Here is a 20771-nt window from a genome sequence, read left to right as displayed (position 1 = left end):
CATTATTATCATTATTATCATTATAATTATTAATAATAATAGAAGAATAATAGAAGAATAATAGAATAGAAGAACTTTAACAAGGCTTAATGTTTATTTCAATAATGACCAATTTTTTTCAGCAACATTTAAAATGAGTATTTTCATAACATGGCATATTAATTCATATGCAGTTAAAAGTGAAAAACATGCTTGAAAGAACATAAATAAACTTTTCCACCATCCTTATAATTACCTTTTACATTTGATGCTGTAGTTTTGTTTGGCTCTGGCAAGCTGCTGTTGTCAACACAATATAACTTTTTTTCAACTTTTTCAGGTATATAATTTATTGTAGCAGAAAGACAAATGATGAGATGCATTTTGGCTAAGGTTAATTTATTCATAGTTTGTTGGTTGCACAGTGGCACCACTGTTAAAGACAGAATCGAATTAAATGTATCTTCCAGTACCTACAAGAAGGTTAATAATTGGGATTATTTGAAATGACACATTTTACCCTTCTCTTGTTCAAGACATATTCTGCTTCTATTAATAATGACACAAATCAACAATTAACATGAATAATATTAGTAATATTCTCCTTTATTATGAATGAGTTGTTTTTTTGTTTTTCCAAACTTCACCCATTAGTAACACTTGCTACAGCCTCAAGAGATTGGTTTTACATTAGAAGGCGTATCTATGAAGTTATAGCTATTATCACTGCAAGTTCTACTTTTCTGCATTGTAGGTGAATCTGTAGTTCAAAAAGCTCAACTCAAAGAAAAGTCTGCTGTTAAGGTAAAAAAAGCCTTGTATTGCATCATTCTAGCACATTTCATAGACTCTTTTTGTTATTCGTTATAGCATCCTTGTTTTATCATGAGTTTAATAGTCTCATTTTAGATTAATACATTTAGAAGTTGAAAGTCTACACAGACTTGCAAGATTATGAGATCAGTAACAGCGCCACATATACTGTGAAGCATTCAAATCAAAAGCTCAAGATAATGCACAACTTGAAAAGAAATCAGAAACTAGTGAGATCAAAAGTTGTCAAGATACACTTCTCATTTCCATCCTGTAATACCAATTGTTGTATGGGACACATAAGTTTACTGTAAACAACAGAGACAAGTGAAGGGAAAACGGCAGAGGTTTTATTTTACCAATTTGTTTTAATGGTACAATTTTTTCACATTCTGCTAACATTTACCCCTACCAGCTCAATGGATCTGAGAGAAGGTTAATAAAAGGAAATTATTGAAACTGAAAAACACAAAAGAAGTTTTTGATAAACAGGTAATTTTAAATAAAATGAGAAAATTACTGTTTAGACACTGCTTTATAGAATCACCATTTTAATTTTTTTTTACCTCCAGAAACAGACTTCAACCCCCATCTGAATTAGGACAAATCTATGAAGACAACTCTGATTGACAGAAATTATAACATTAAAACTGACACTCTCAATATTTTAACAGGATAAACACCTAAGCTGCCATATCACAACAAAGACTGAATAATTCCATTAGTGTTTTGCACAGAAAAGCCACAGATTTGTACATATTAGATCTCCCATCTGAAAAATGGTGAAAATGGTAGCTGCCCTTCCCTTGAGAGGTCAGCCATAAAATTTAAAATTTAGGAAATAATAATCCATTGAGAAGAATATGTCTTCAATTTACTGGATTTTTTTAATAATAACAACATTTTATTTCTGAACTGGAAAATTCCTGCCTTAAGAGAAATAAGTATTTATTATAGCATAAAACATTTACCTCTTTCAGGCTTTTTTTACCTGCAAATTTGTAGTACTCATGAGAGATTTTGAGGAATCAAATTTTTTTAAGGCCTGTAAAATGAACAAAACCAAAAGAAATTATTATGTTACAATATGAGTATAAAACCAACGAGTTAACAGAGGTGGGAGGAGGCATATTTCCCTTCAAATCTGCTCATTAAACTCAACTTGCTCTGCTTCACTGTCTGCAAGACAGGGTAAAGAAAGCAAACATGAAGTTTGTCCAATGCTTGACAAGGCTTTTGGTGATGAAATTTTTCCTAGTGTTCATGCTGAATGCTGGTGCTCTGTCCAGAAGTCTTTTGTCATGTCACCTACCCAAAAGCACCACTCAGATAAGTGATACCTTGATTGCATTCATGCAGGGTTAAATCATTAGTTCATTTTGGTATGTGCTTGGGAAGCAAGGAAAGGATGGTTATGGGGGAGGCTTACCCAATAACCTGATCTGCCTGCACAGGTATGCTCACAGGTAAGACAAAAGCCCAGGTCAATTGTTAACAGCTTCCAACACCTGTAGCACATTAGTGACCAGACAGAGGGAAAATCAAACTGACCTGGGGTGATGTGAGTGTCAAGGCTCTGTGAGCAGCAATAGCTCTTATGGCCCAGCATCTCCTGATGCAGCCCCTGCCCTCCCCAGGACCCAAGACCCCATGTCAGCTTTATCTGTACTTTTCATGCCTGCATATGAAATCACACATAGTTTTTTCTACAGTAGTATCTGCAGTACTCAGTGTATAAAACACTTGTTTCAAAACTGATTTTTGTTCCTGCTATTTAGTGAGAGATTTTAATGTCATTCAAAGTTTATTTGATTCATCTATTGAAAGAAATTCAGGAATTTCTTAGGAACAAGTAACAACTTGCAGATATAGAGTATGTGCAGTTTCATGAAGAAAATAGACTGTTTAAGTTCAATGTCATACTTTTCTGGTGTTTACCTGGATTTGTTCGGTATATCTGTATCCTGCTGGTATTTTACATGGAATTCTCTCTCCCGAAATAAGCAAAGACAGTTCATGAAAGGCCTCCGTAAAAAATCTTATATCTGTAAGTACTTTAATCTATGAAAAAATAACAAAGCCTTTGATTTGAATGTTATTCATTATTCTTTTTGCTCAAAATAAAATGTACTCAAAGGTAATTTTCAATAGATTTGACAACTAGAATAGTATATTGATGGAGAATGATCTTCAATGGAAAGAAATCTTTTACATATTACAGTGAATAATTGCAAAGATGGGTCTTTCTCTTTGAAAAACAAATCCTTTAAAAACTTGCTCCTGAGAAAGGGAAAGAACTTGCTTCATCTGGTAAGAATTTTGACTGCCCAAGATCAAAACCTATTTCACAGATTTCACCCATAGTCTCATAGTACTCAGCTACTCTACCTAATCCATATCAGCATTTCCTGAAAATATCTGAAGTCAATATCCCTTTGACTCTTTAATACTCTTAGTATCTCTTAACAGTTAGATGCCTTAAAAAAAACAAACCCAAAACTCGGAAATTATTTAAACAAGAACAACACAAGGTGAACATTAGTGAAAAGACAAATATCTATTCCTAGATTTCATGGAACTCTGTTCTACCATGATAGTAAGAACAAATCCAGAAATGAACATTTGGGGAAAAAATAGTCATTCATGTTTTGCACTTAAGAAAACATTTAAAAGAGAAGTGAAACAAGATAAAAAAACACCAAGTGAGAAGTCTGGACCAAAGAAGGAAAACCTCCTCTTCATTAAATAGAGAGTAAAAAGAATTTATGGAAGTACCCAACAGCCTATGTAGGAAATTAACAGTAAAACTGTGTAAATAACCTACATGCTCCTAAAATTGAGAATATAAATAATAATTGCATGTAGAAAGTACCCCTACCATCTGCTGTGCTAAGAAACACTAAGCAGCAGCTGAACTTCAAAGCATTACTTTTCATAGTAGAAGTATACAAATACTGAATTAATTACATTTAACAAAGAATTGAAAAGCTTACTTGAAGCACAATGTGTTTTGAGAAAGTTTATTTGATTACCTTGAGGATTCTTCCTTCAATACATTTAGCTGGGTCCTTACAAATCTCAGACACAATATATTGGTATAATGTGAACAGAGGTAAAAGCTGTAGCAAAATAGTAGATCATGCAGCTATAAACATCATACAGGGTACAATTATGGAAGTAACACATTGCAATTACATATCGAAAGTATATAGATAAGATTACTGCTTTGACCTTCACACACCATCACCACTTCTCTTACGCTTTCTGAAAGATTAATGTGTTAAAAATTAATCAGCTTGCTAAAGCTAAGCTCTGATACTACCTTAAATGTGATACACAATGTAGGTAATTAAGTTTCTCCAAATTATTCTCTGTATTTAAGGTCTTTTACTACAGTATTACTGACTAAACCTACTGGAAATAGGTTGGATTTCTAAAACTGTCTGCATTTTGATGCCTTATTTTTTTTTCAGTATAGCTAACAGAAGAATAGAATTCTGTAAGCTTTTTAAAATACAATGAAGTCCTGCAACTGTCTCAGTGAAATTATACCAGTTGTAACATAAAGTAGATGGTGATGAGACTTAGTGACAAATTAATTTACATTTTAAATTGAAATTTTTTTGTAGAGACAACTAACAAAAAACCATTTTAAAACTGAGCTCTTTTAAGTATAGATACACTGTATATTCTTCCAGTATCTGAAGGGGCCCTACAGGGAAGCTGGAGAGAGACTCTTCATCAGGCATTGTAGTGAAAGGACAAGGAATAATGGGTACAAAGTGAAAGAGGGGAAATTTAGGTTAGATATTAGGAGGAAGTTCTTTACTGTGAGGGTGCTGAGACACTGGAGCAGGCTACGTAGTGAACCTGCGGATGCCCCAGCCATGCAAGTGTTCAAGGCCAGGTTGGATGGGGTGTTGAGCAGCCTGGTCTAGTGGGAGGCATCCCTGCCCTTGGCATGGGAGGTTGGGACTACATGATCTAGATATTCCTTCCAATCCTAAACACTCTGTGATTCTATGATCTATTGTTAAACAATATTTCAGAAAAAGTAGATTCTTTCCTAACAGATTTATGTGTTTATTGAAAATGAAAGAACTTCGGAAATTTAATTACTGTTCAGCTTTTACATTTTTCTTCACTTTAAAATGTCCCCAAGCTTAGAAAATGCTAACAGCATTGTTAGATTTTTGTCAAATTCACTTTAAGTTTTCATAATGTAGCTTAATATTTCTGAATTTGGATTACAAATGCTTGAGGCAAATGTTTTAAATGTATCCATACAGTTTCCTACTGATACTTGAAGTAGTTCAACAAAATTAGTCTTTGAAGTTTTATTTTTAATAAAACTTGAATCTTGATATATTTTGATTTAAGTGTCAAATCAACTCAGCACCCACCATCCAAAACATTCCCACACAATAAGCATTCAGGGGAAATGAAGCCCTCATTCGGCCAAAACTGCAATTTCTTTGACCATGATCCAAGACCTGGATCTATATTCTGCTGGCAAAAGTCCAGAAAGAATCAAAAATGTGCATGGCCATGTGAAGCAGACAAATTAAGTGCCTCTGCCTCTAGGTAATTGTCTGCTCCTTGATTTCCCTGGATCTCCCATAGCAAGGAAGTAACACAAAGCTAAATAACAAAGTGAACTCCAGTAACATAGGAGGGGAAGAAGCAACAACAGGAGTTAGCCTGAAGTTCCAAAAGAAATCAATTCAACAAATGGCTTGCTGGCAAAAAAGGTGTAACATCTTTCTGCCTCCTCCTGCCTAACTCCTCTTCCATCTCTACCTCCTAACCTTTGTTACTCTCTGCCGCCAACCCTCCGATCTTTCCCTATCCCTGATACTGGCTCTGCCACTTGCAGGACCTTGCCATAACTGGATTTAACTCATCAAAGCAGGAAAAAATCTATCTGCTTTTTCAGATGGAGAGTTTTCTGTCATGCTTGATTTACAGTGAAATAATCACCTGACAGGAAATCCTGTGCATACAGGACCAAACTAGAAAAGAGAGAGTATTGCACTTTTTGCAGTACTAGTAGTCAATTCTAACGTATAGCATTGCTGTACCCTTGAAGGTACCTGCTGTACCTGCTTACCTTTGAAGGAAGCTGAATTGAAGTGGAAATGATCAGATATTAAATGGAGGAAATAGGCATATGAGCAGCATAGCAGGAAAGTTATAAAGACTTCATACAGAAGAATAAAAGAACATGAAAAAGAGAAAGGCAAAAGGGACTTTTATCTACTGGAAGTTAAAGTATTGAAAGCATTCAGGACATATTGCATTTAAAGTATTTTTCTGTACTATGTATTTTAAGTAGTATATAATAGAAAATTTCCTCTAAAATGTCTAAGCTAAATGAACCATGTGTTGTCATCTTCCAGAATAAAAATTTTTCCTGTGTTTTCTAAAACTTGTAAGCAGCAAACTGTACCTTGTTTCAAGTGCCACAGAATCTAGCCATAGGGGTATTTTGCTAGAGGTTCTGAGGTATCTCATAAATACACCCACACAAAAAAGTTAGATTAGGTGTCTTAAAAATCATTTCCAGATGATAAAAATAATACTTACTATTAAATTTTGTTTTGCACAGTGTAGTTCAAACATAATGAAATTCAGACTTGCAACTACAGTAGAGATATCAGCTCTGTAGCGATCAGAGAACAGGTCAATACCAGGAATAAGAATACTTATTTCATATTGTACAAAGTCATAGTCAAATGTTGGATGTTGAAGAGAAGCTCTAAACAGGGTCTAAAAGTAATAACAATGAATTATTTGGGAAAAAGTGTACAGGTATTAGTGAGACACTATAAACTCCAACTCATAAATGACTTCATAAACACAATTCCATCAATGCCTTAATTATTCAGCTGTTTCCAGCCACAATATTGAAAAATATTTTTAGACAAAATGTTTTATGTGTGAAGCTGATGGAGAAATAAACAAGATGTAAATAGTCTAAGGACAGCATGTCTTCCATGGTTTCTGAAAGAGTTGCTGACTTTAAGGCCAGTTAAAAGCTATTTCCACCCTAGTTCCACCTTTAACTAGGTCAGGTAGTGCAGCTTATCAGCTAGTGCAGCTCAAATCATGTAACAAAAAAACTAATATGAAATTTAATAATTTCTGGGAATGTTGCTGACTTTAAAGCCAGTTAAAAGCTTGTTCACTCTAGTTCCACCTTTAACTAGGTCAGCTAGCACAGCTTAAATCATATAACTAAAAACTAATATGAAATTCAAGGAAACCATTTAAATGTTCTCTCTTTAAAAGGGAAGAGTGCTAACATTGTATCTGATGTTGGATATTCCTTCCCAATTGTGTTTATCTTGGTGTAATTAGCAATGATATGCTAGAGAAATTTGCATTTACACTCAGATCTGAAATATTAACAAGCCTAAAGCCTACACCAGAGGTGGAATTTAAACAAGGTTATAAAAGCTTTCCAATTCAAGGAACAAATTATGGCTTGAACTTCTTGCAGTACAGTGACAGTAATTGATTATATTTTTCAAGACAATCACCCTGCAAGCTGCTTCTATCCCAATTAACATCAGACCCACTTCAGTCAAGTCACAATTATTTCTACTGTTACACAACTGGAACAAATGTTTGCTACCATTTCTGTTGAAAGGAGGAATCACCATTGTTCAGCTTTGTAATTGTTCAGCAATTACAGTGCTAGAAGCAAGTCAAAATTCTCCTTTACCTTTGTTTCTTAAACTTGTTCTCCCTTTGGTGAGCTTAACAAGTTTTGCAATGTGGCCTAGGGCAAGTCTCACAGTCACAATCATGACACAAGATATCAGACCATGTCATTGCTTGGTTTTGGAAGAAGCCAGAAAACTTCCTGAAACTGCACTGAGATGAGTAATCATTGATCCCAGTAGAGTATAACTGGCAGAATACTTGCAGTCCTTTTTCCTGTACTGCTTTTGCTACTGGCATCTTAACTTCCATTTAAAAGTAAACTGAAATGTTGTGGGTTTTTTTCTCTATAGGTCTTTTTTCTCAAAGTCCGCAAACTTAATTTTAATGATATTATTTTCTTTGTGAGTGAAACTGAATCATTTTTAATATCCTCTCATTTTAGAGCAAACTTATTATAGAGCTGAGATTTTAGTGTTACAAACTAATATTTTTCCATGCTAAAAAAGATTCAAAAATTTCTTTTTTTCCAAAGAATCTGTGCTCTTTGTTGAAAATTTAAGACAATCTGTGAAAACTCTACAGATCGAAAAGAGAGCACTCTGCTCTTGTTGATGCCATCCAGCTCTTCCTGAGCAGAATACTTCAAGTGAAGAAAAATATATTTGACTATCAAATGTTTTAGTCATCTTCCCTTTTCAGTATTTTTTCTCTGAGACACTCTAGCCTCCTATTGAAATGATAATTTTTAGGCTATAATACAGAAATAATGTTAAAAAACAAAGAATAAAAACATTGTATCTAATATGCATAAATTGTATACTACCTCTGATCTCCATTTTTCCTTTACAAGCAAAACAAAAAGAGAATTATTTTAACAGAGGGTCATTTCAGAAGCAATTTGTTAACTTCATGAATTTGAATTGTAATTGCATTCTTACCTTAAAAAGTATCGCAGAAAAATAACAGTATTTTGTTCTTAATCTCATCTGTGATGTTGTTATATACCTAAAGCGCAAGAAATAATAAAAATACAAATGTACCCATCGACATAAATTATTGAAATCCTTGAGTTTTTAGTCTAATGTGATAATAATACTAATACAGTCTAAATGTTTTTCCTACTGGAAAACAACTGCCTGTTTTTAAATAGATGCTCAGCCACACCATGCAAAGAAGCCTTTGACCAAAGACGTAACTAGAGAAAGGGAGTTGACTAGATTATCTTCAAACTTAAAGGAGAGACACAGGCAATCTAAGGGCAAACTCCATCTAATACAAAACTAAATAGATAAAGCAGATTAAGAAACTCACACTTTAAAGAGTATTTCTTTCCATAAAGGAAGCCTAAAATAACTAGCACAGGTAGCTTAACATGTTAGGTGTCTAGCTAAATTTAATGATTCCCACACAGTACCTCATCAGAGCCTTAAACTATCCTGGCAGAAGGGTAGTCCAATGATCAACAATCCTAGAAATCTTTACTTCTATCTTAGAATATTAGAATCCTTTAATCTGCATTTTACAGCCTGTGACTAAGCTGCTGTAGGAAGAGCAACTCAAGAGAAAGATGTTTAACAGTCCAAGTGAGGTCTAAATACAAAAAAACCACCTGAGGGAGAAACCAGGAGGACAGTTCCCTCCAAATCCAGACATGATTTGGCATGGATGTATTAGCAGTAAAGGGATAGTGTCCAGTGCAGCAAATAGGTGCCACACCTGTAAAAGCAGCTAGGGATTTGGTCTTGCCTAATGGGACCGGACACTGAACCACAGTTCAGAATTAACAGGGCTGCCATTTATAATCAAGTTAAACTCAGTCCCTGGGAGTTGACTCCTTGAGTCAAGATTTTTGGGTGCTAATTCTAAGTATGGAAATGCCACTTCATTCTGAAATACCCATGCTAGCACTTGCAAAGCTACCTTGGCTTATAGCTATTTTACAGTGCTATCAATATGGCCTGCTTCACAGGTAAGGTAATTTACTTAGATGAAGCTCTGCCCTTTCATTGTGTTTCTAAGGTCATTTAATATTGTCTTGGGTACTTCTAGATTTATATTTTGCACAATACATTGAGGAACAACTCAGAATTACATTCACAGAGTTTTTCCAGCAGTCAGAGAGTACTAGATGGAAATATTTATTGATGGTAGATTTTTATACAGCAATTTAAATTTTATTTAGTTCTAATTCACCAGAAAACTAGTACTTTAGGCAGTAAATCTGACCTCAAGATACATTAATATTTAATATGTGCAATAACTTTGGAAATGTGATATTTTGATTGAAAATCAGTATGACTGTAAAATCCTTGCACTTATGACTTTGTATCATTTTGTTTTCTTGTAATGATCTCTCCATATAACATACGGCTGCATTTATGATCAGATGATAAATCTTTGATAAAACTCAATAAAAGGGAAAAAACAATATTCTCCAAAGAAGCAAATTTCTCCCTGAAAGGAAAAAATCCCCTGCTTTTGATGAATCCTTTTTATAACATCTCATTATTGATTTTTAATTAAATTGAAGTTGCCTCATATCTGGGATAAGCAATTTGCTTAAAATATGCTAGAAATACATATATGGATAAGATACTTACTGAGCTATCTTAGCCACTAGGACTGCTGCATGTAAACATCCCCAAGGTCCTGCTTGAGAAAGAAATTTCTGACTCCTATCAGTTGATCTTCCAACTGCAAAGCAGTCTGTAGCATCTTTCTGAAAACTTAACTCTTGCCAGGTGTTAAGAGCATCAGCAATATTGAGTGTTTCATCAAGGGCTTGACACCAATATTTAAAAGCAGCTCTGTAACATAGAAAATACCATCACATTGCTGACATTTTCCGAAGTGGAAGATAAGACCTGGCTCATTTTTCCTTTACTGACTGAGATTTAACTAATTCTGATTGGGTTAAAAATTGAAATACAGTTTCTACAACACCAAAATAGTATACCATTTCTGATCAAGAGACTTATTTGGACTCAAATTAAATCATCAAACCATCAGCATTAGTTCTTAAAAACACAAAAATGCATCATTAATTTGCTTAATGACAACTAGATAGCTAAGAAAAATAAACAACGTCTAGGAAAAAGCCCTCTCAAAATATAGCTAATAGTAAGTAGATGAAAAAAATTCTATGGATTACCAGACAGCACAAGAACTTACATGACAGTAGAGGTGTATAGGGCTGACAAAAAAAATTTAAACTTTTATCTTTTTAAATCCAGTAAATATGTACCTTTTATTTCCAGCATAAAAGTGAAGATTTCCAAGTTCATGTAGAGCCTGCACCTTGAGGTCTCTCTGGTTATTTGTTTCAAGGATTCCTGTAATTTATTTTCAATCAATTTTAAAAAAAACACTGTCATATCATTAAACTGGTTACTGAACCTTGAACAAATTTGTCATGAGTGGACATGAATTCACATGTAATTCAACGCACATTTTTTTTTTTTTAATTTATTGATCTTGTATATTTTACCTTCAAATGTACCATTTCTTATTTCAACTACCTTTGAGAGCAAAAATAAGATATATAACCCTGTTTACCTAATCTTTCATAATTTTGTTTTTTCAGACCTTTAAAATTTCTTCCTTTTCACAAGATAAACTGGAAACCAGATCACTGGCCCTGCTCAACAACTCTGCCTGCATACAGCAGAGCAGTACTCTCACAGACTCATCTTTGGAATCCATGCTGCAAATAAAACCACCTAGAGCATCTGTTGACCTAGTGCATTTGACGTGTTTAGCCACACAGCAAATACAGGTAGTCACAAGGAGCTGTGACTGCATTGAGTAAAGCCATACCAGAATGTAAGATGGAAGTCAAGTCATATACTCAAATGCACAGAATCTGAAAAGTCTATTTGCTAGGAAAAAAAAACAAAACCTGTCATGGAATTAAAATGAATCTGCTAAGCATTACATCAGATTCTCAAATGGGGATTAATCAGCATAACATCACTGAAGTAATGCTTTTTCATAAAATGAGGCAACTGTAAAAATTATGAACCAACTACTGGCTTGTTTAGGACCTAAAGCAGATTTCCTCAGTCATGAGGAAGAAGGTTGTATATTCCTGGAAACCAGCCTTCAGACAGTTTCAGCTGTCCAACAGAGGAAAATAACAATGGAATAAATATATATAAACACAGATAGGCAGAATGTTACTTCTTAGCTGTAAGCAGAAATTTATGAAAAAAATTACCTATTGTTTGTTCATAGGAAGAGATAATTACTGAAAGCTGTGACTTTGGTATTGGTCTACTCTCAACCGTACTGGAGAAATTATATTTTTCTTGAGAAAGGTCACGTGGTGTTGGTAGAAATATCACTTCATCTGCCATGTTAAATTTCAGCTTTCTGCTTGAGGAGATATGACTGCTGATTGCTCTTCCAGCATTTTCTAGATTAGAAAAGTGATTTATATGATCAGTTTAGCAAAGTATTATGCTATTTCTAGCACCCCAAACATTTCCACACCATGTTAGTCAAACAAATTTACAATTCCTGTGTGCCTATCTCTATTTGGTTTCCTATGCTATAATTCTGTGTGTCTCCTAATAAAAATCATTGGACATAATTCACTGGTCAGTGTAACCAAAGGATATGTGCTCTGTTAGTGAAAATAAACTTGGGAAGATCTGCCAGTCAGGACATGGGTATGGCTGCAGACAGACAGGTGACACATCTGGATGAACAAAAATTTATCATCCAACTATTAGACAAATGATAGGAAATAAGGTTTAGAGCTTGTGCTCATAGAACTTCAAATTTAACTTCATATTCTATACTTTTTTCCTAAATGAAGTAAAATTTAAATTTTGAAAAATTTGTTCCTTTCACTCTTTACTATTTCAAAGGCATATGACTTTATCAAGGGAGAAACACTTCAATGAATCACTCACCTTGTGTGTGTGCAAGAAACAATGAAAGTAGTTTTCTGCTGTGTCTCAGTGCTCTGCTTTGATATTTAGATTTTTCTAGAGTTTCTCTAAAACATTTCAGTGTATCATTCACATCAAGAGGCACACAAACTAAAAGGTCTTTTGCTTGATTGTAATCTAAAAGGAATTAATAATTATGGAGAAAGATTTTGTAATATATAAATAAATATTTTTAGTAAATCACCCTGAGAAACATATTTGAACATTTTCACAACTTCAAACTATAGTATAATAAAATTTTCCCTTTTTTTTCCTGTTGTTTTGTGAATTAAAGCAAATTATTAACCGCTAGAAACATTAATTCTGTTAATAACAGTGCTGATTCACACTAACTTCTGGGTATATTGTGGGATATCCAAAAATTGCAACAGAACACTGGCCCAAGACCACCAAGCTGCCTCACAGGTTGTAGGTCATCTGGCACCTGCTTTCTTTCAGACATAGTCTGAATATATTGAATATTGAATTGATTATCTTGACAACATTGCAATCCATCCAAAATATCAAGAACAGTAATTTGAAGACAAAGCTCAGTTTGAAATAAAAGACGCATTGTAGGAGAAGTGGAAGAACTATGATAAGGAGGAGAAACAGAATTAAAAGAAAAAAATCCAGCATGAAACAAAGAAAAAACTTTGGAAGAAAAGAGAACACAAAATACTGAATTTTGCTCTTACCTGTAGAATCGTTATTTGTCTCAGGATTGAAAAAACGTCCAGGAAAAACCCCTTCAATGGCAGAACGAGCAACTGGCAGCTGTAATTTGTACCCTATGTAGTTTCTGCAACTCATCTAAAAAGCAGGAATTGTTTCATGATAACTGAACAATGTTAAGAAAATTCAATGTTTGGTCCATACAGCTAAATATCTATATACTCTGTCATATGACAAAATAAAAAGAGGACAAATTAAGAAAGACACCAGTGGACCATAACAACTCTTGTCAGTAAGAGGTGAAACATTCACACCTAAATATTGGATGTAAGTGCTTCAAAGTGACTGCACTAAACTTGTCTCTTATTTGGTATTTGACATGATCATGAGAAACACCTTGAAATTCTGCAAATATTGCACCTTATTTTCTCCAGATGAATGCGTGCTTGCACAGAACCTGTCACCGTAAGCATGCCTAAAGGACATGTTGCCTGGGAAACACAAGGGAAAGCTACATCGGGAGATACAAAATAGCTCTAAGCAAGTAAAAACAGATCTGTCTCTGGCAGAGAAGCAAACTTCCAGACTCCAATAAAGGACCAGTCCACAGACTTTTTCTTTTGCTGATGTAGTTACACCACTTCAGAAGCACAAGGACCAACAGAAATATTTCTAGACTCTCTGAATGGCACTGATTGAGGAAATGTAGGAAATTTCTTACCTGAAATCCTTACTACTGGTAGCTAGCACTAGTCTTCAATCTGTAAGCTATCTTTCAAAACTATGATTACTCTTTGACAGCTCAGTTACCAGCATTATGAAGTGGTTTGCTATGGTGCCCTTTTATAGATAAAGGACCATGTTCTGAAGGGCTGGGCCAGAGAGAGTCAGCAGGAAACAGAGAGTACAGAGCACCCCAGCTGCCCTTGCGAGCCACCAGTGCCTTCAGGGTCCCCGCAAACCCTGAGCACCAGTGTGCTGTCTCTAGGCAAGGCAGTGGCTCCTCAACCCCATGTTCATGTTCATGTTCAGAACAAACCTGCTTGGTACTCCAAACCCCACTTCTCTCCCCTCTCTAAGTCCTCTCTTTACATTAGTAATAGAAACAACCTAAAAATAGCTACAGTGAGACTGACTTCAGCAAAACTTCTTAGCAAGAAACCTTACATTAAAAAAAATAAAAAAAAAAAGGAAAATTCGATTTTCTAATAGCTAATTCAATGAAAATTTTCCAAGTGGCACTGTAAAGTATATACAGTGCCATGGCTTTTAATGAGAGGAACTTGCTGTGCTGCTTAGGGATTTTTTGGTGCTGATCAAGTTTTTTAGAGTTTGTCAGCATTGTCAGTGTTTCATTTAACTCCATTTTATTAATTTTTGGAGCTGTGTTCCAATACAGAAACAAAGCAATATCCAAATAAATGTTTTAAGATTAAAAGAGTCAACAAGGAAAAACATGAAATTATATTTAGGCTTATAATATGGAATGAGTTTGTTGTGCATGGAAGAAATGCCTTCTGGGTCACCTGCTGCTCTTGGAATCATGTCATACAAGCCTTTTCATGCACTTAGATCAATTATGTTCATTAGTTTGTTGTAACTGACTATTTGGGAACACTGTGAGAAAGCATATTAATCTAATCAGTGAAATTGCTACTCCACATTTAGTTCACATTAAGAGTCAGTGCCCCTAAAATAAATCTGTGTTTCACCTTCTGTGCATCAGACAGATATTTTGTGACATGAGATTCATGGCTGTCTGGGCCACTGAACTGCTGTATCCTTTCCGTCAGCTGCCTCTGAGCATACACCAGCAGTGGGCTGACTTGTTCTGTGAACCTCTCACTGGAAGAAAAAATAAAGTGTCATAATTAAGCAATATAAATTTAAGTATATTAAATGATATGTTAACTTTTTAGTTTTTATTAAAGTTGGTATAACTTACTGTGTAAATATGTTAAATTGTACAGCTATGTGTACCAGTGCTTCCCACTTCTTCATTTGATATAACAATTCTATTGTTTTAAGAATCAGATTACATATCCATCTCAGATCAACCACATTCACATCATCCAGGGGAGGCTGGGGATGAAGATTAGAACCACCATTCTCATCCACAATACCTCCTAAACAACTGGGAATGCAAAAGTCTCCTTCAGGATCCACAATCTACAGTGAAGAAACATTATTATACCTGTTATTTTCAAATGTGTTTTAAGGAGAAATCAGTTACAGAGATTAGAAAGTACTGTAATCATCTAAAAAACTTGCTATGGAGAATAACATGGAGATACCAGACTATACTGCAAGAAAGAGAAAACTCTAGGGAAAATGTGATAATAAAGAATTGTCTTAATAAAAGTAATTTTTACCTTAAGAGAACTGCTTGCCTGTAGGTCAACTATCATATCAATGATCATGTCAGATGCAAAAAAAAATGGCAACCAAATGGTGTTCTGAAGAAAACCCCAGGTGATGGGAAATGTATCCATATGGGAATGTGACTGGTTAGCAATCAATTGAAATTCTTGAGTGTAGTTCCAAAGTTCTCGACAAGCATTTTGAAGCAATGTCCAGTGGCCACCACGGTGAGCAAGAACCTGTGTATACCATTCAAAATATAATAATACTTTCAAAGTGCAAAAATTAAAAGCTTCAGTCTTTTGTTGAAAAATTTAGGCGTAAGTAATCTTTCAGAATTACAGTCTAGGCATTACAGAACCTTGATTTTTACCTTTTCATAGAAGCACTAATTTATAATTTATATTAATCGTAGGTTTTGGTGTGAGAAAAAGAAATTAAAATTTAATTCACACCACATATATGTGTGTTTTTACTTGGGTTTAAAAGTTTTTATGGGAAGAGTAGTTAGGTTGCATTTCCCTTCAATCCCTGTTTCTCCTGTTTCTAGTGTGACATTCACCAAGACCTGTAAAGGGTAAGTCTGCAAGTATTTTCAGAAAAAATTAAAAAACATGAGAAGGAAAGTTACAAAGGTGGAATGAAAAATAGAACAATTATATAAATTATTGTAAGTTTGATAGAAATACATATTATGACAGGTGATGTCTGACATTTCACACATTGTATTTGGATATTTTTCAGAAAGTAAGAAAATATTACTTTCAACCAGTGAAATTTTTTTAAATTTTCTGAAGTGTGAGGTCTTCACATGTAAGAAGTAGTAAGTATTGTAACACAATGCTTAGTAATATATAGTTTAATAAGAAACCAACCACATCTTACCACTGCTCTTTTCAAATGCAAGAAGATGCTTGTAAAATGCTTCAGTAAAAGGGTATCTGATGGAAACTGGCCCTGTTCTTTGGGGCTCTTTGTTGCTCGACTTCGACCCCGTTTATTTCTGTTCTTAGAAGATTTATCTGTAACTGAAAACAAAAAGTTCACTTGTTAAAATTGAGTTGAAGTTCTTAAAAAAAGAAAAAACCAGTCAGCTAGGATTTTCCTGTTGCAGCTAAACACTTAAATGTTAAGAAATGCCAGTGTTAAGGTTATCATGTTTGTAAGGTTATGATATTTAAAATATAAGATGCTTTTACTTAGGAACTGGGAGAAGCAGGAATGAAAAAAGTTTGAGCAAAATCATAATGGGTACCAAACAGTCTTCACCATCAAAGCCAAAACACAGCCCTCATTTAAGTTCTAGGAAGAAATCACCATGGCAAGAAACCTCTTGGCAAGCTTGCAAGAATCTTTCTTAAACAAAAACCTCTTAAAGGAGAAGTTAGGAAGAAATGAAGATTTCTGAAAACTTTGGTGGTATGTGTAGGATTCCTTCATTATTTTATTCACTATCAAATATCCCCCATGAGGAAAACCAAATGTTCATGGTAGTGGGGTTTGGTAATATCTGAACTATAGGCCTCAGGCAGAAGCTAATTCCAAGCTATACAGTATTTGAAATCTATGGCAAATTACACATTTTATGTAATCCTTTTAATCAGAATTGTTGCAAAGGCTAAGAGATAGTAAACAGGACTTTTATCAGGTTTCAGCCAATTTCAGTGGTTCTCAGTGACTGGTAAGCATCAAGACAAAGGTGTTTATGTAAAAGCATGTTGTTGCAAAGTGAATTCAAGTGCTAGTTTTTGTCACACCTCCTTGGAGAAGGCAAAAGGGACAGTTGATTTTATCTAAGGAACTCCTATGTGAAAAGGCACGAGAATTTTGACCTTTACTGCTGTGGCAAGAATGTGTCCCTGAAGAGCTATTGAAAAGATACAGATACATTGGCTTGTACACTATCACTAATATCTGAGGAAATCAAAGTCCTGCATTTCATAATTACCCAGAGAAGGAGCTTTTGGCTCCTGTTGGAACCTCCTCATAGGACTAAAAATAGCTATAATAATAATAATAAATTTCAAATGTGAAAGACAGAGAAATTAAATAAAATTTCTAGAAAATAAATTGGTCCTGAGGTAGCTTCTGACACAGGGAAAAACTGGGGAGAAAGCAGAGAAGGAAAATTAAATTCTACTGAAAACTTGAAAGATAATAATAAACTTACCCTATAAAGCTACTTTAAAAACTACTTACAGAATGACTCAGGAAAATTTTGACCTGCTAGGAAATGTAAAGGAAACTACCAACCAATTGCAAATCTCAGAAACTGAAAGAAATTATCAATGCATTCAGAATAATTAAGAATATCACCAATTTAATATATGTAGGTAGTGTGGTATCTGCAAACCTAAAGCTAGCATCATTAATGTTTTTTAAACTTACAAACTTGTTAATAAAGTATAGGATAAAGAATAACTAATTTATAAACTGTAACATATTTATTAATATATTAAACAATGTTCAGAATTATTAGATATGCCACATCCCTTGCTATGACTTCTGTTATACAAGGTATGCCACACAAAAATATAGAGGACAATTTAAACCTAAAAATGCCTTCTATTAACTTGGCATGACTCACTGTTTTTCCAAAGGTGATGTGGACAACTAATGATGGAGGTCAAGACAGACAGAAATCATGAGAAACAAAAAGTTGAAACTGATTTCAGTTGTGCACCAATAAAAATTCTTACAGGTTTGGGTTTCAGTCCCTTCTGACTTTTCAAAGAGAGAAGTAGTTGATTTTCCTAGGTTATCCTCTATAGCATCTTTCGCCAGTACAGTGCCGGAATTGTTTAATGAGAATATCTCAGGATCCAAAATATTGTAACTGCAGAATGGGAGAAAGAGAAGAAAACACAAAAAAACCCCCACATACAATATCAAAAAGTATTTTAAAATACATACGCAGAATTCAGGTTCTCAGAAGTGATTACTTTCCAGCAGCTTTAGGAATAAGAAATAATGAATGATAGCCAAATGTTATAAGGAACCAAAAAGTAACTTAGTATAGTATATTTCAAAGCTTTCATCTCACCAATGAAGTTGGCAATCAAAACTGTGCCTGATGTCCACAGGATGGAAAGCAAAACAATTCAAATAGTAACAACTCATTTGTCTTTGAAAGCTGAACTGTTCATATGAATATATTGTAATTCGGATCTTTCTGCACAATTATCTACGTTAATAGCAATCACTGATAGTGCAGTAAGATGTACCTGTCCAAATGCTGTGAACCAGTAATTCCAATATTATATTGCTCTTCGAGGTTCTTTTTAAATAAGTGGTAGTGTGCAACTGCCAGATAGATATTCATCTGAGACTTCCAGGGCATCTCTTCAAGACACATTTGACAAAACTGACTTCGGGTTACGTATTTACTCAGCAGCATCACTAAGGTTTGATGAGCTAACTTCTTCAATTTATCCTTGCCTTTCCTAAAACAAAACATATGAAGTAGCAAAAAGTGAAACTCTGTTTTCTTGAAACCCTAGAAAAGAAAGTCCTGGTAAAGACACACGGAAGTATCCTATTGCATATCCCCAGATTTATATTCATAAGCACATAAGCATATGACATATTTCTAACCAAAAGACTTTTGCTTTAATTGAGAAAAGCAACTGTGCTTTCCCTCTTTAAGTGCACTTAATCTTTAACACACAATAAATCCTATTTTATATTTTACCAACTTCTATACAACATTTGTCATAATACTTTAAAAGGCTTAGCTCAGTTTAAAGTTATTTGTACCTGAATTGTACAAACGGATTATTATAGCAAATACAATGTGCTTCAAAGTCAATTTAGGAGGGTCTTCTATTATATTACAAATCTGGATAATTTTTTTTATTGCTTTTCTTTGGTAGTTCACCACCTTCATTATGAAGAGAACATAGTATTTCAAATCTGGATGCCTACCTTTAATTTCCAGCCAAAGTTTTTTATTTTCCCTGACAGATTAAGAAATTCTGTATTACTTCACAAACATGCCATGTTATATTCAAACCGAATCTCATTTTTTCTTTTTTTATTAATTAACTGTAAACTGATCCCTTTAAATTAAAATCTAAATTATTTTTGTGCCTGTTTTCCACCTTTAAAGTGTAGGCAGAAAAGTATACCACATACAATTTTGATTATATTATGCAGCATTACTATTATGCATGACACAAAAGAGTAGGTGATAAAAACCCAAGATAGGCTTAACATCCTCCCTTCTGGTGAAAGCCATGGAAATAATTTTAAGTAACGTAGGGTTTCTTCTGTCAAGGAGGAATAGTAACATTTTTAGATGGTTTAGGTGAATATTTAGAAGATTATATGGAAATTTTTTAGGTTGTTTAAAACAAATATCTGCCAGAAGGAGAGGTGAATGAATATCTTTCCTTTTTAATTTTTTTTTAATCAAAAAACAGCTTTTCTGGAAGCTACAGAACAGATAGTACAAAAAGACTAGTACAAGGACCACAAAAATTATTCTGAAACTACCTGAAAAACAGGAAATAATAAATACTTTTTATTAGCTTTGTAACAGGTAAATTCCCCAACACAGTTTGAAAAGCATTATAATACACAGATTAACAGAGCTTTTCCACCTTGATGAATCAAAATGCTTAAGTTAACACAACTGAAGCACAACCTTTGATTATTAATACAAAGACTCAAAATCTTTAACAGCTATTTTCTTAAACAGAAATGCAACAGATTTTGTTTCCTTGAATGGAAACCAATTTTATACTAAACTAAATCAGAAAATTGATAGGACTGTGCAGAAATTAGTCTCTTCAATATAAAACAAAAATTAAAATACACATTTAACTGTAAACTAAATTTCAGTCAAAATAATTTTTTCTGCATGTAAGTCTGACAAATGTGTTCATTTACTTTTGTGCTTCTGGAGAACTCATTGCATCTGGATTTTTCATTAAATACTCTCTAAGAGGTCCTTTCTTAGGCATGGCTTTTTTTATTGGTTTCTTCGAAGGTGATGCCTTTTGTTTCCTTGAAGGTGAGGTGTCCTTTCCCTTTAAAAAAAAAAATCTTGCATCAAAATATTAAATATACATCAAATAATTATTTATACCTACATTATCAATTATTTGAGGTGTAGAGCAGTTTGGCTTATGTAGGAACAGAACATTAAAAAAAATCCTGTAAATGGTTGTCAAACTAAGGCGGCACAAGAAATATTTCATAATTTTTCTGGAAATTACATCAAATGCCTGACACAAAGAACCCAGCCAGGTCCCTAAACATTTTCTTTCATCTACTAGTGTTTTCATCACAGAAACAATGACAGTTCTTTTCCTAATATTAAAAGTAAAACTTTGAAAT

At 34.0% G+C, this 20771-nt stretch overlaps 1 protein-coding gene across 3 annotated transcripts in view; it reads right to left on the bottom strand.

Annotated features, from left to right (window-relative positions):
• CFAP54 (cilia and flagella associated protein 54) overlaps positions 1 to 20771 on the bottom strand; it is a 105782-nt gene that overhangs the window by 32467 nt on the left and 52544 nt on the right. For all 3 annotated transcript variants that reach the window (XM_015627290.2, XM_015627293.3, XM_015627292.3), the window contains exons 33-50: positions 20322 to 20461; positions 18656 to 18874; positions 18131 to 18267; positions 16317 to 16459; positions 15443 to 15670; positions 15016 to 15239; positions 14783 to 14915; positions 13094 to 13208; positions 12378 to 12533; positions 11678 to 11875; positions 10706 to 10793; positions 10062 to 10268; positions 8400 to 8466; positions 6379 to 6561; positions 3825 to 3911; positions 2731 to 2853; positions 1784 to 1837; positions 236 to 452 (exon numbers count right to left, since the gene is read on the bottom strand). In XM_015627290.2, the coding sequence (XP_015482776.1) occupies positions 236 to 452; positions 1784 to 1837; positions 2731 to 2853; positions 3825 to 3911; positions 6379 to 6561; positions 8400 to 8466; positions 10062 to 10268; positions 10706 to 10793; positions 11678 to 11875; positions 12378 to 12533; positions 13094 to 13208; positions 14783 to 14915; positions 15016 to 15239; positions 15443 to 15670; positions 16317 to 16459; positions 18131 to 18267; positions 18656 to 18874; positions 20322 to 20461 (2719 nt within the window). The remainder of the gene's footprint in view (positions 1 to 235; positions 453 to 1783; positions 1838 to 2730; positions 2854 to 3824; positions 3912 to 6378; positions 6562 to 8399; positions 8467 to 10061; positions 10269 to 10705; positions 10794 to 11677; positions 11876 to 12377; positions 12534 to 13093; positions 13209 to 14782; positions 14916 to 15015; positions 15240 to 15442; positions 15671 to 16316; positions 16460 to 18130; positions 18268 to 18655; positions 18875 to 20321; positions 20462 to 20771) is intronic.

Source organism: Parus major, chromosome 1A (genome assembly GCF_001522545.3).
Source record: "Parus major isolate Abel chromosome 1A, Parus_major1.1, whole genome shotgun sequence".
NCBI classification, from domain to species: domain Eukaryota; kingdom Metazoa; phylum Chordata; class Aves; order Passeriformes; family Paridae; genus Parus; species Parus major.
Note: the sequence above shows the minus strand (reverse complement) of the source record. Positions and strands in the feature narration are given on the sequence as shown.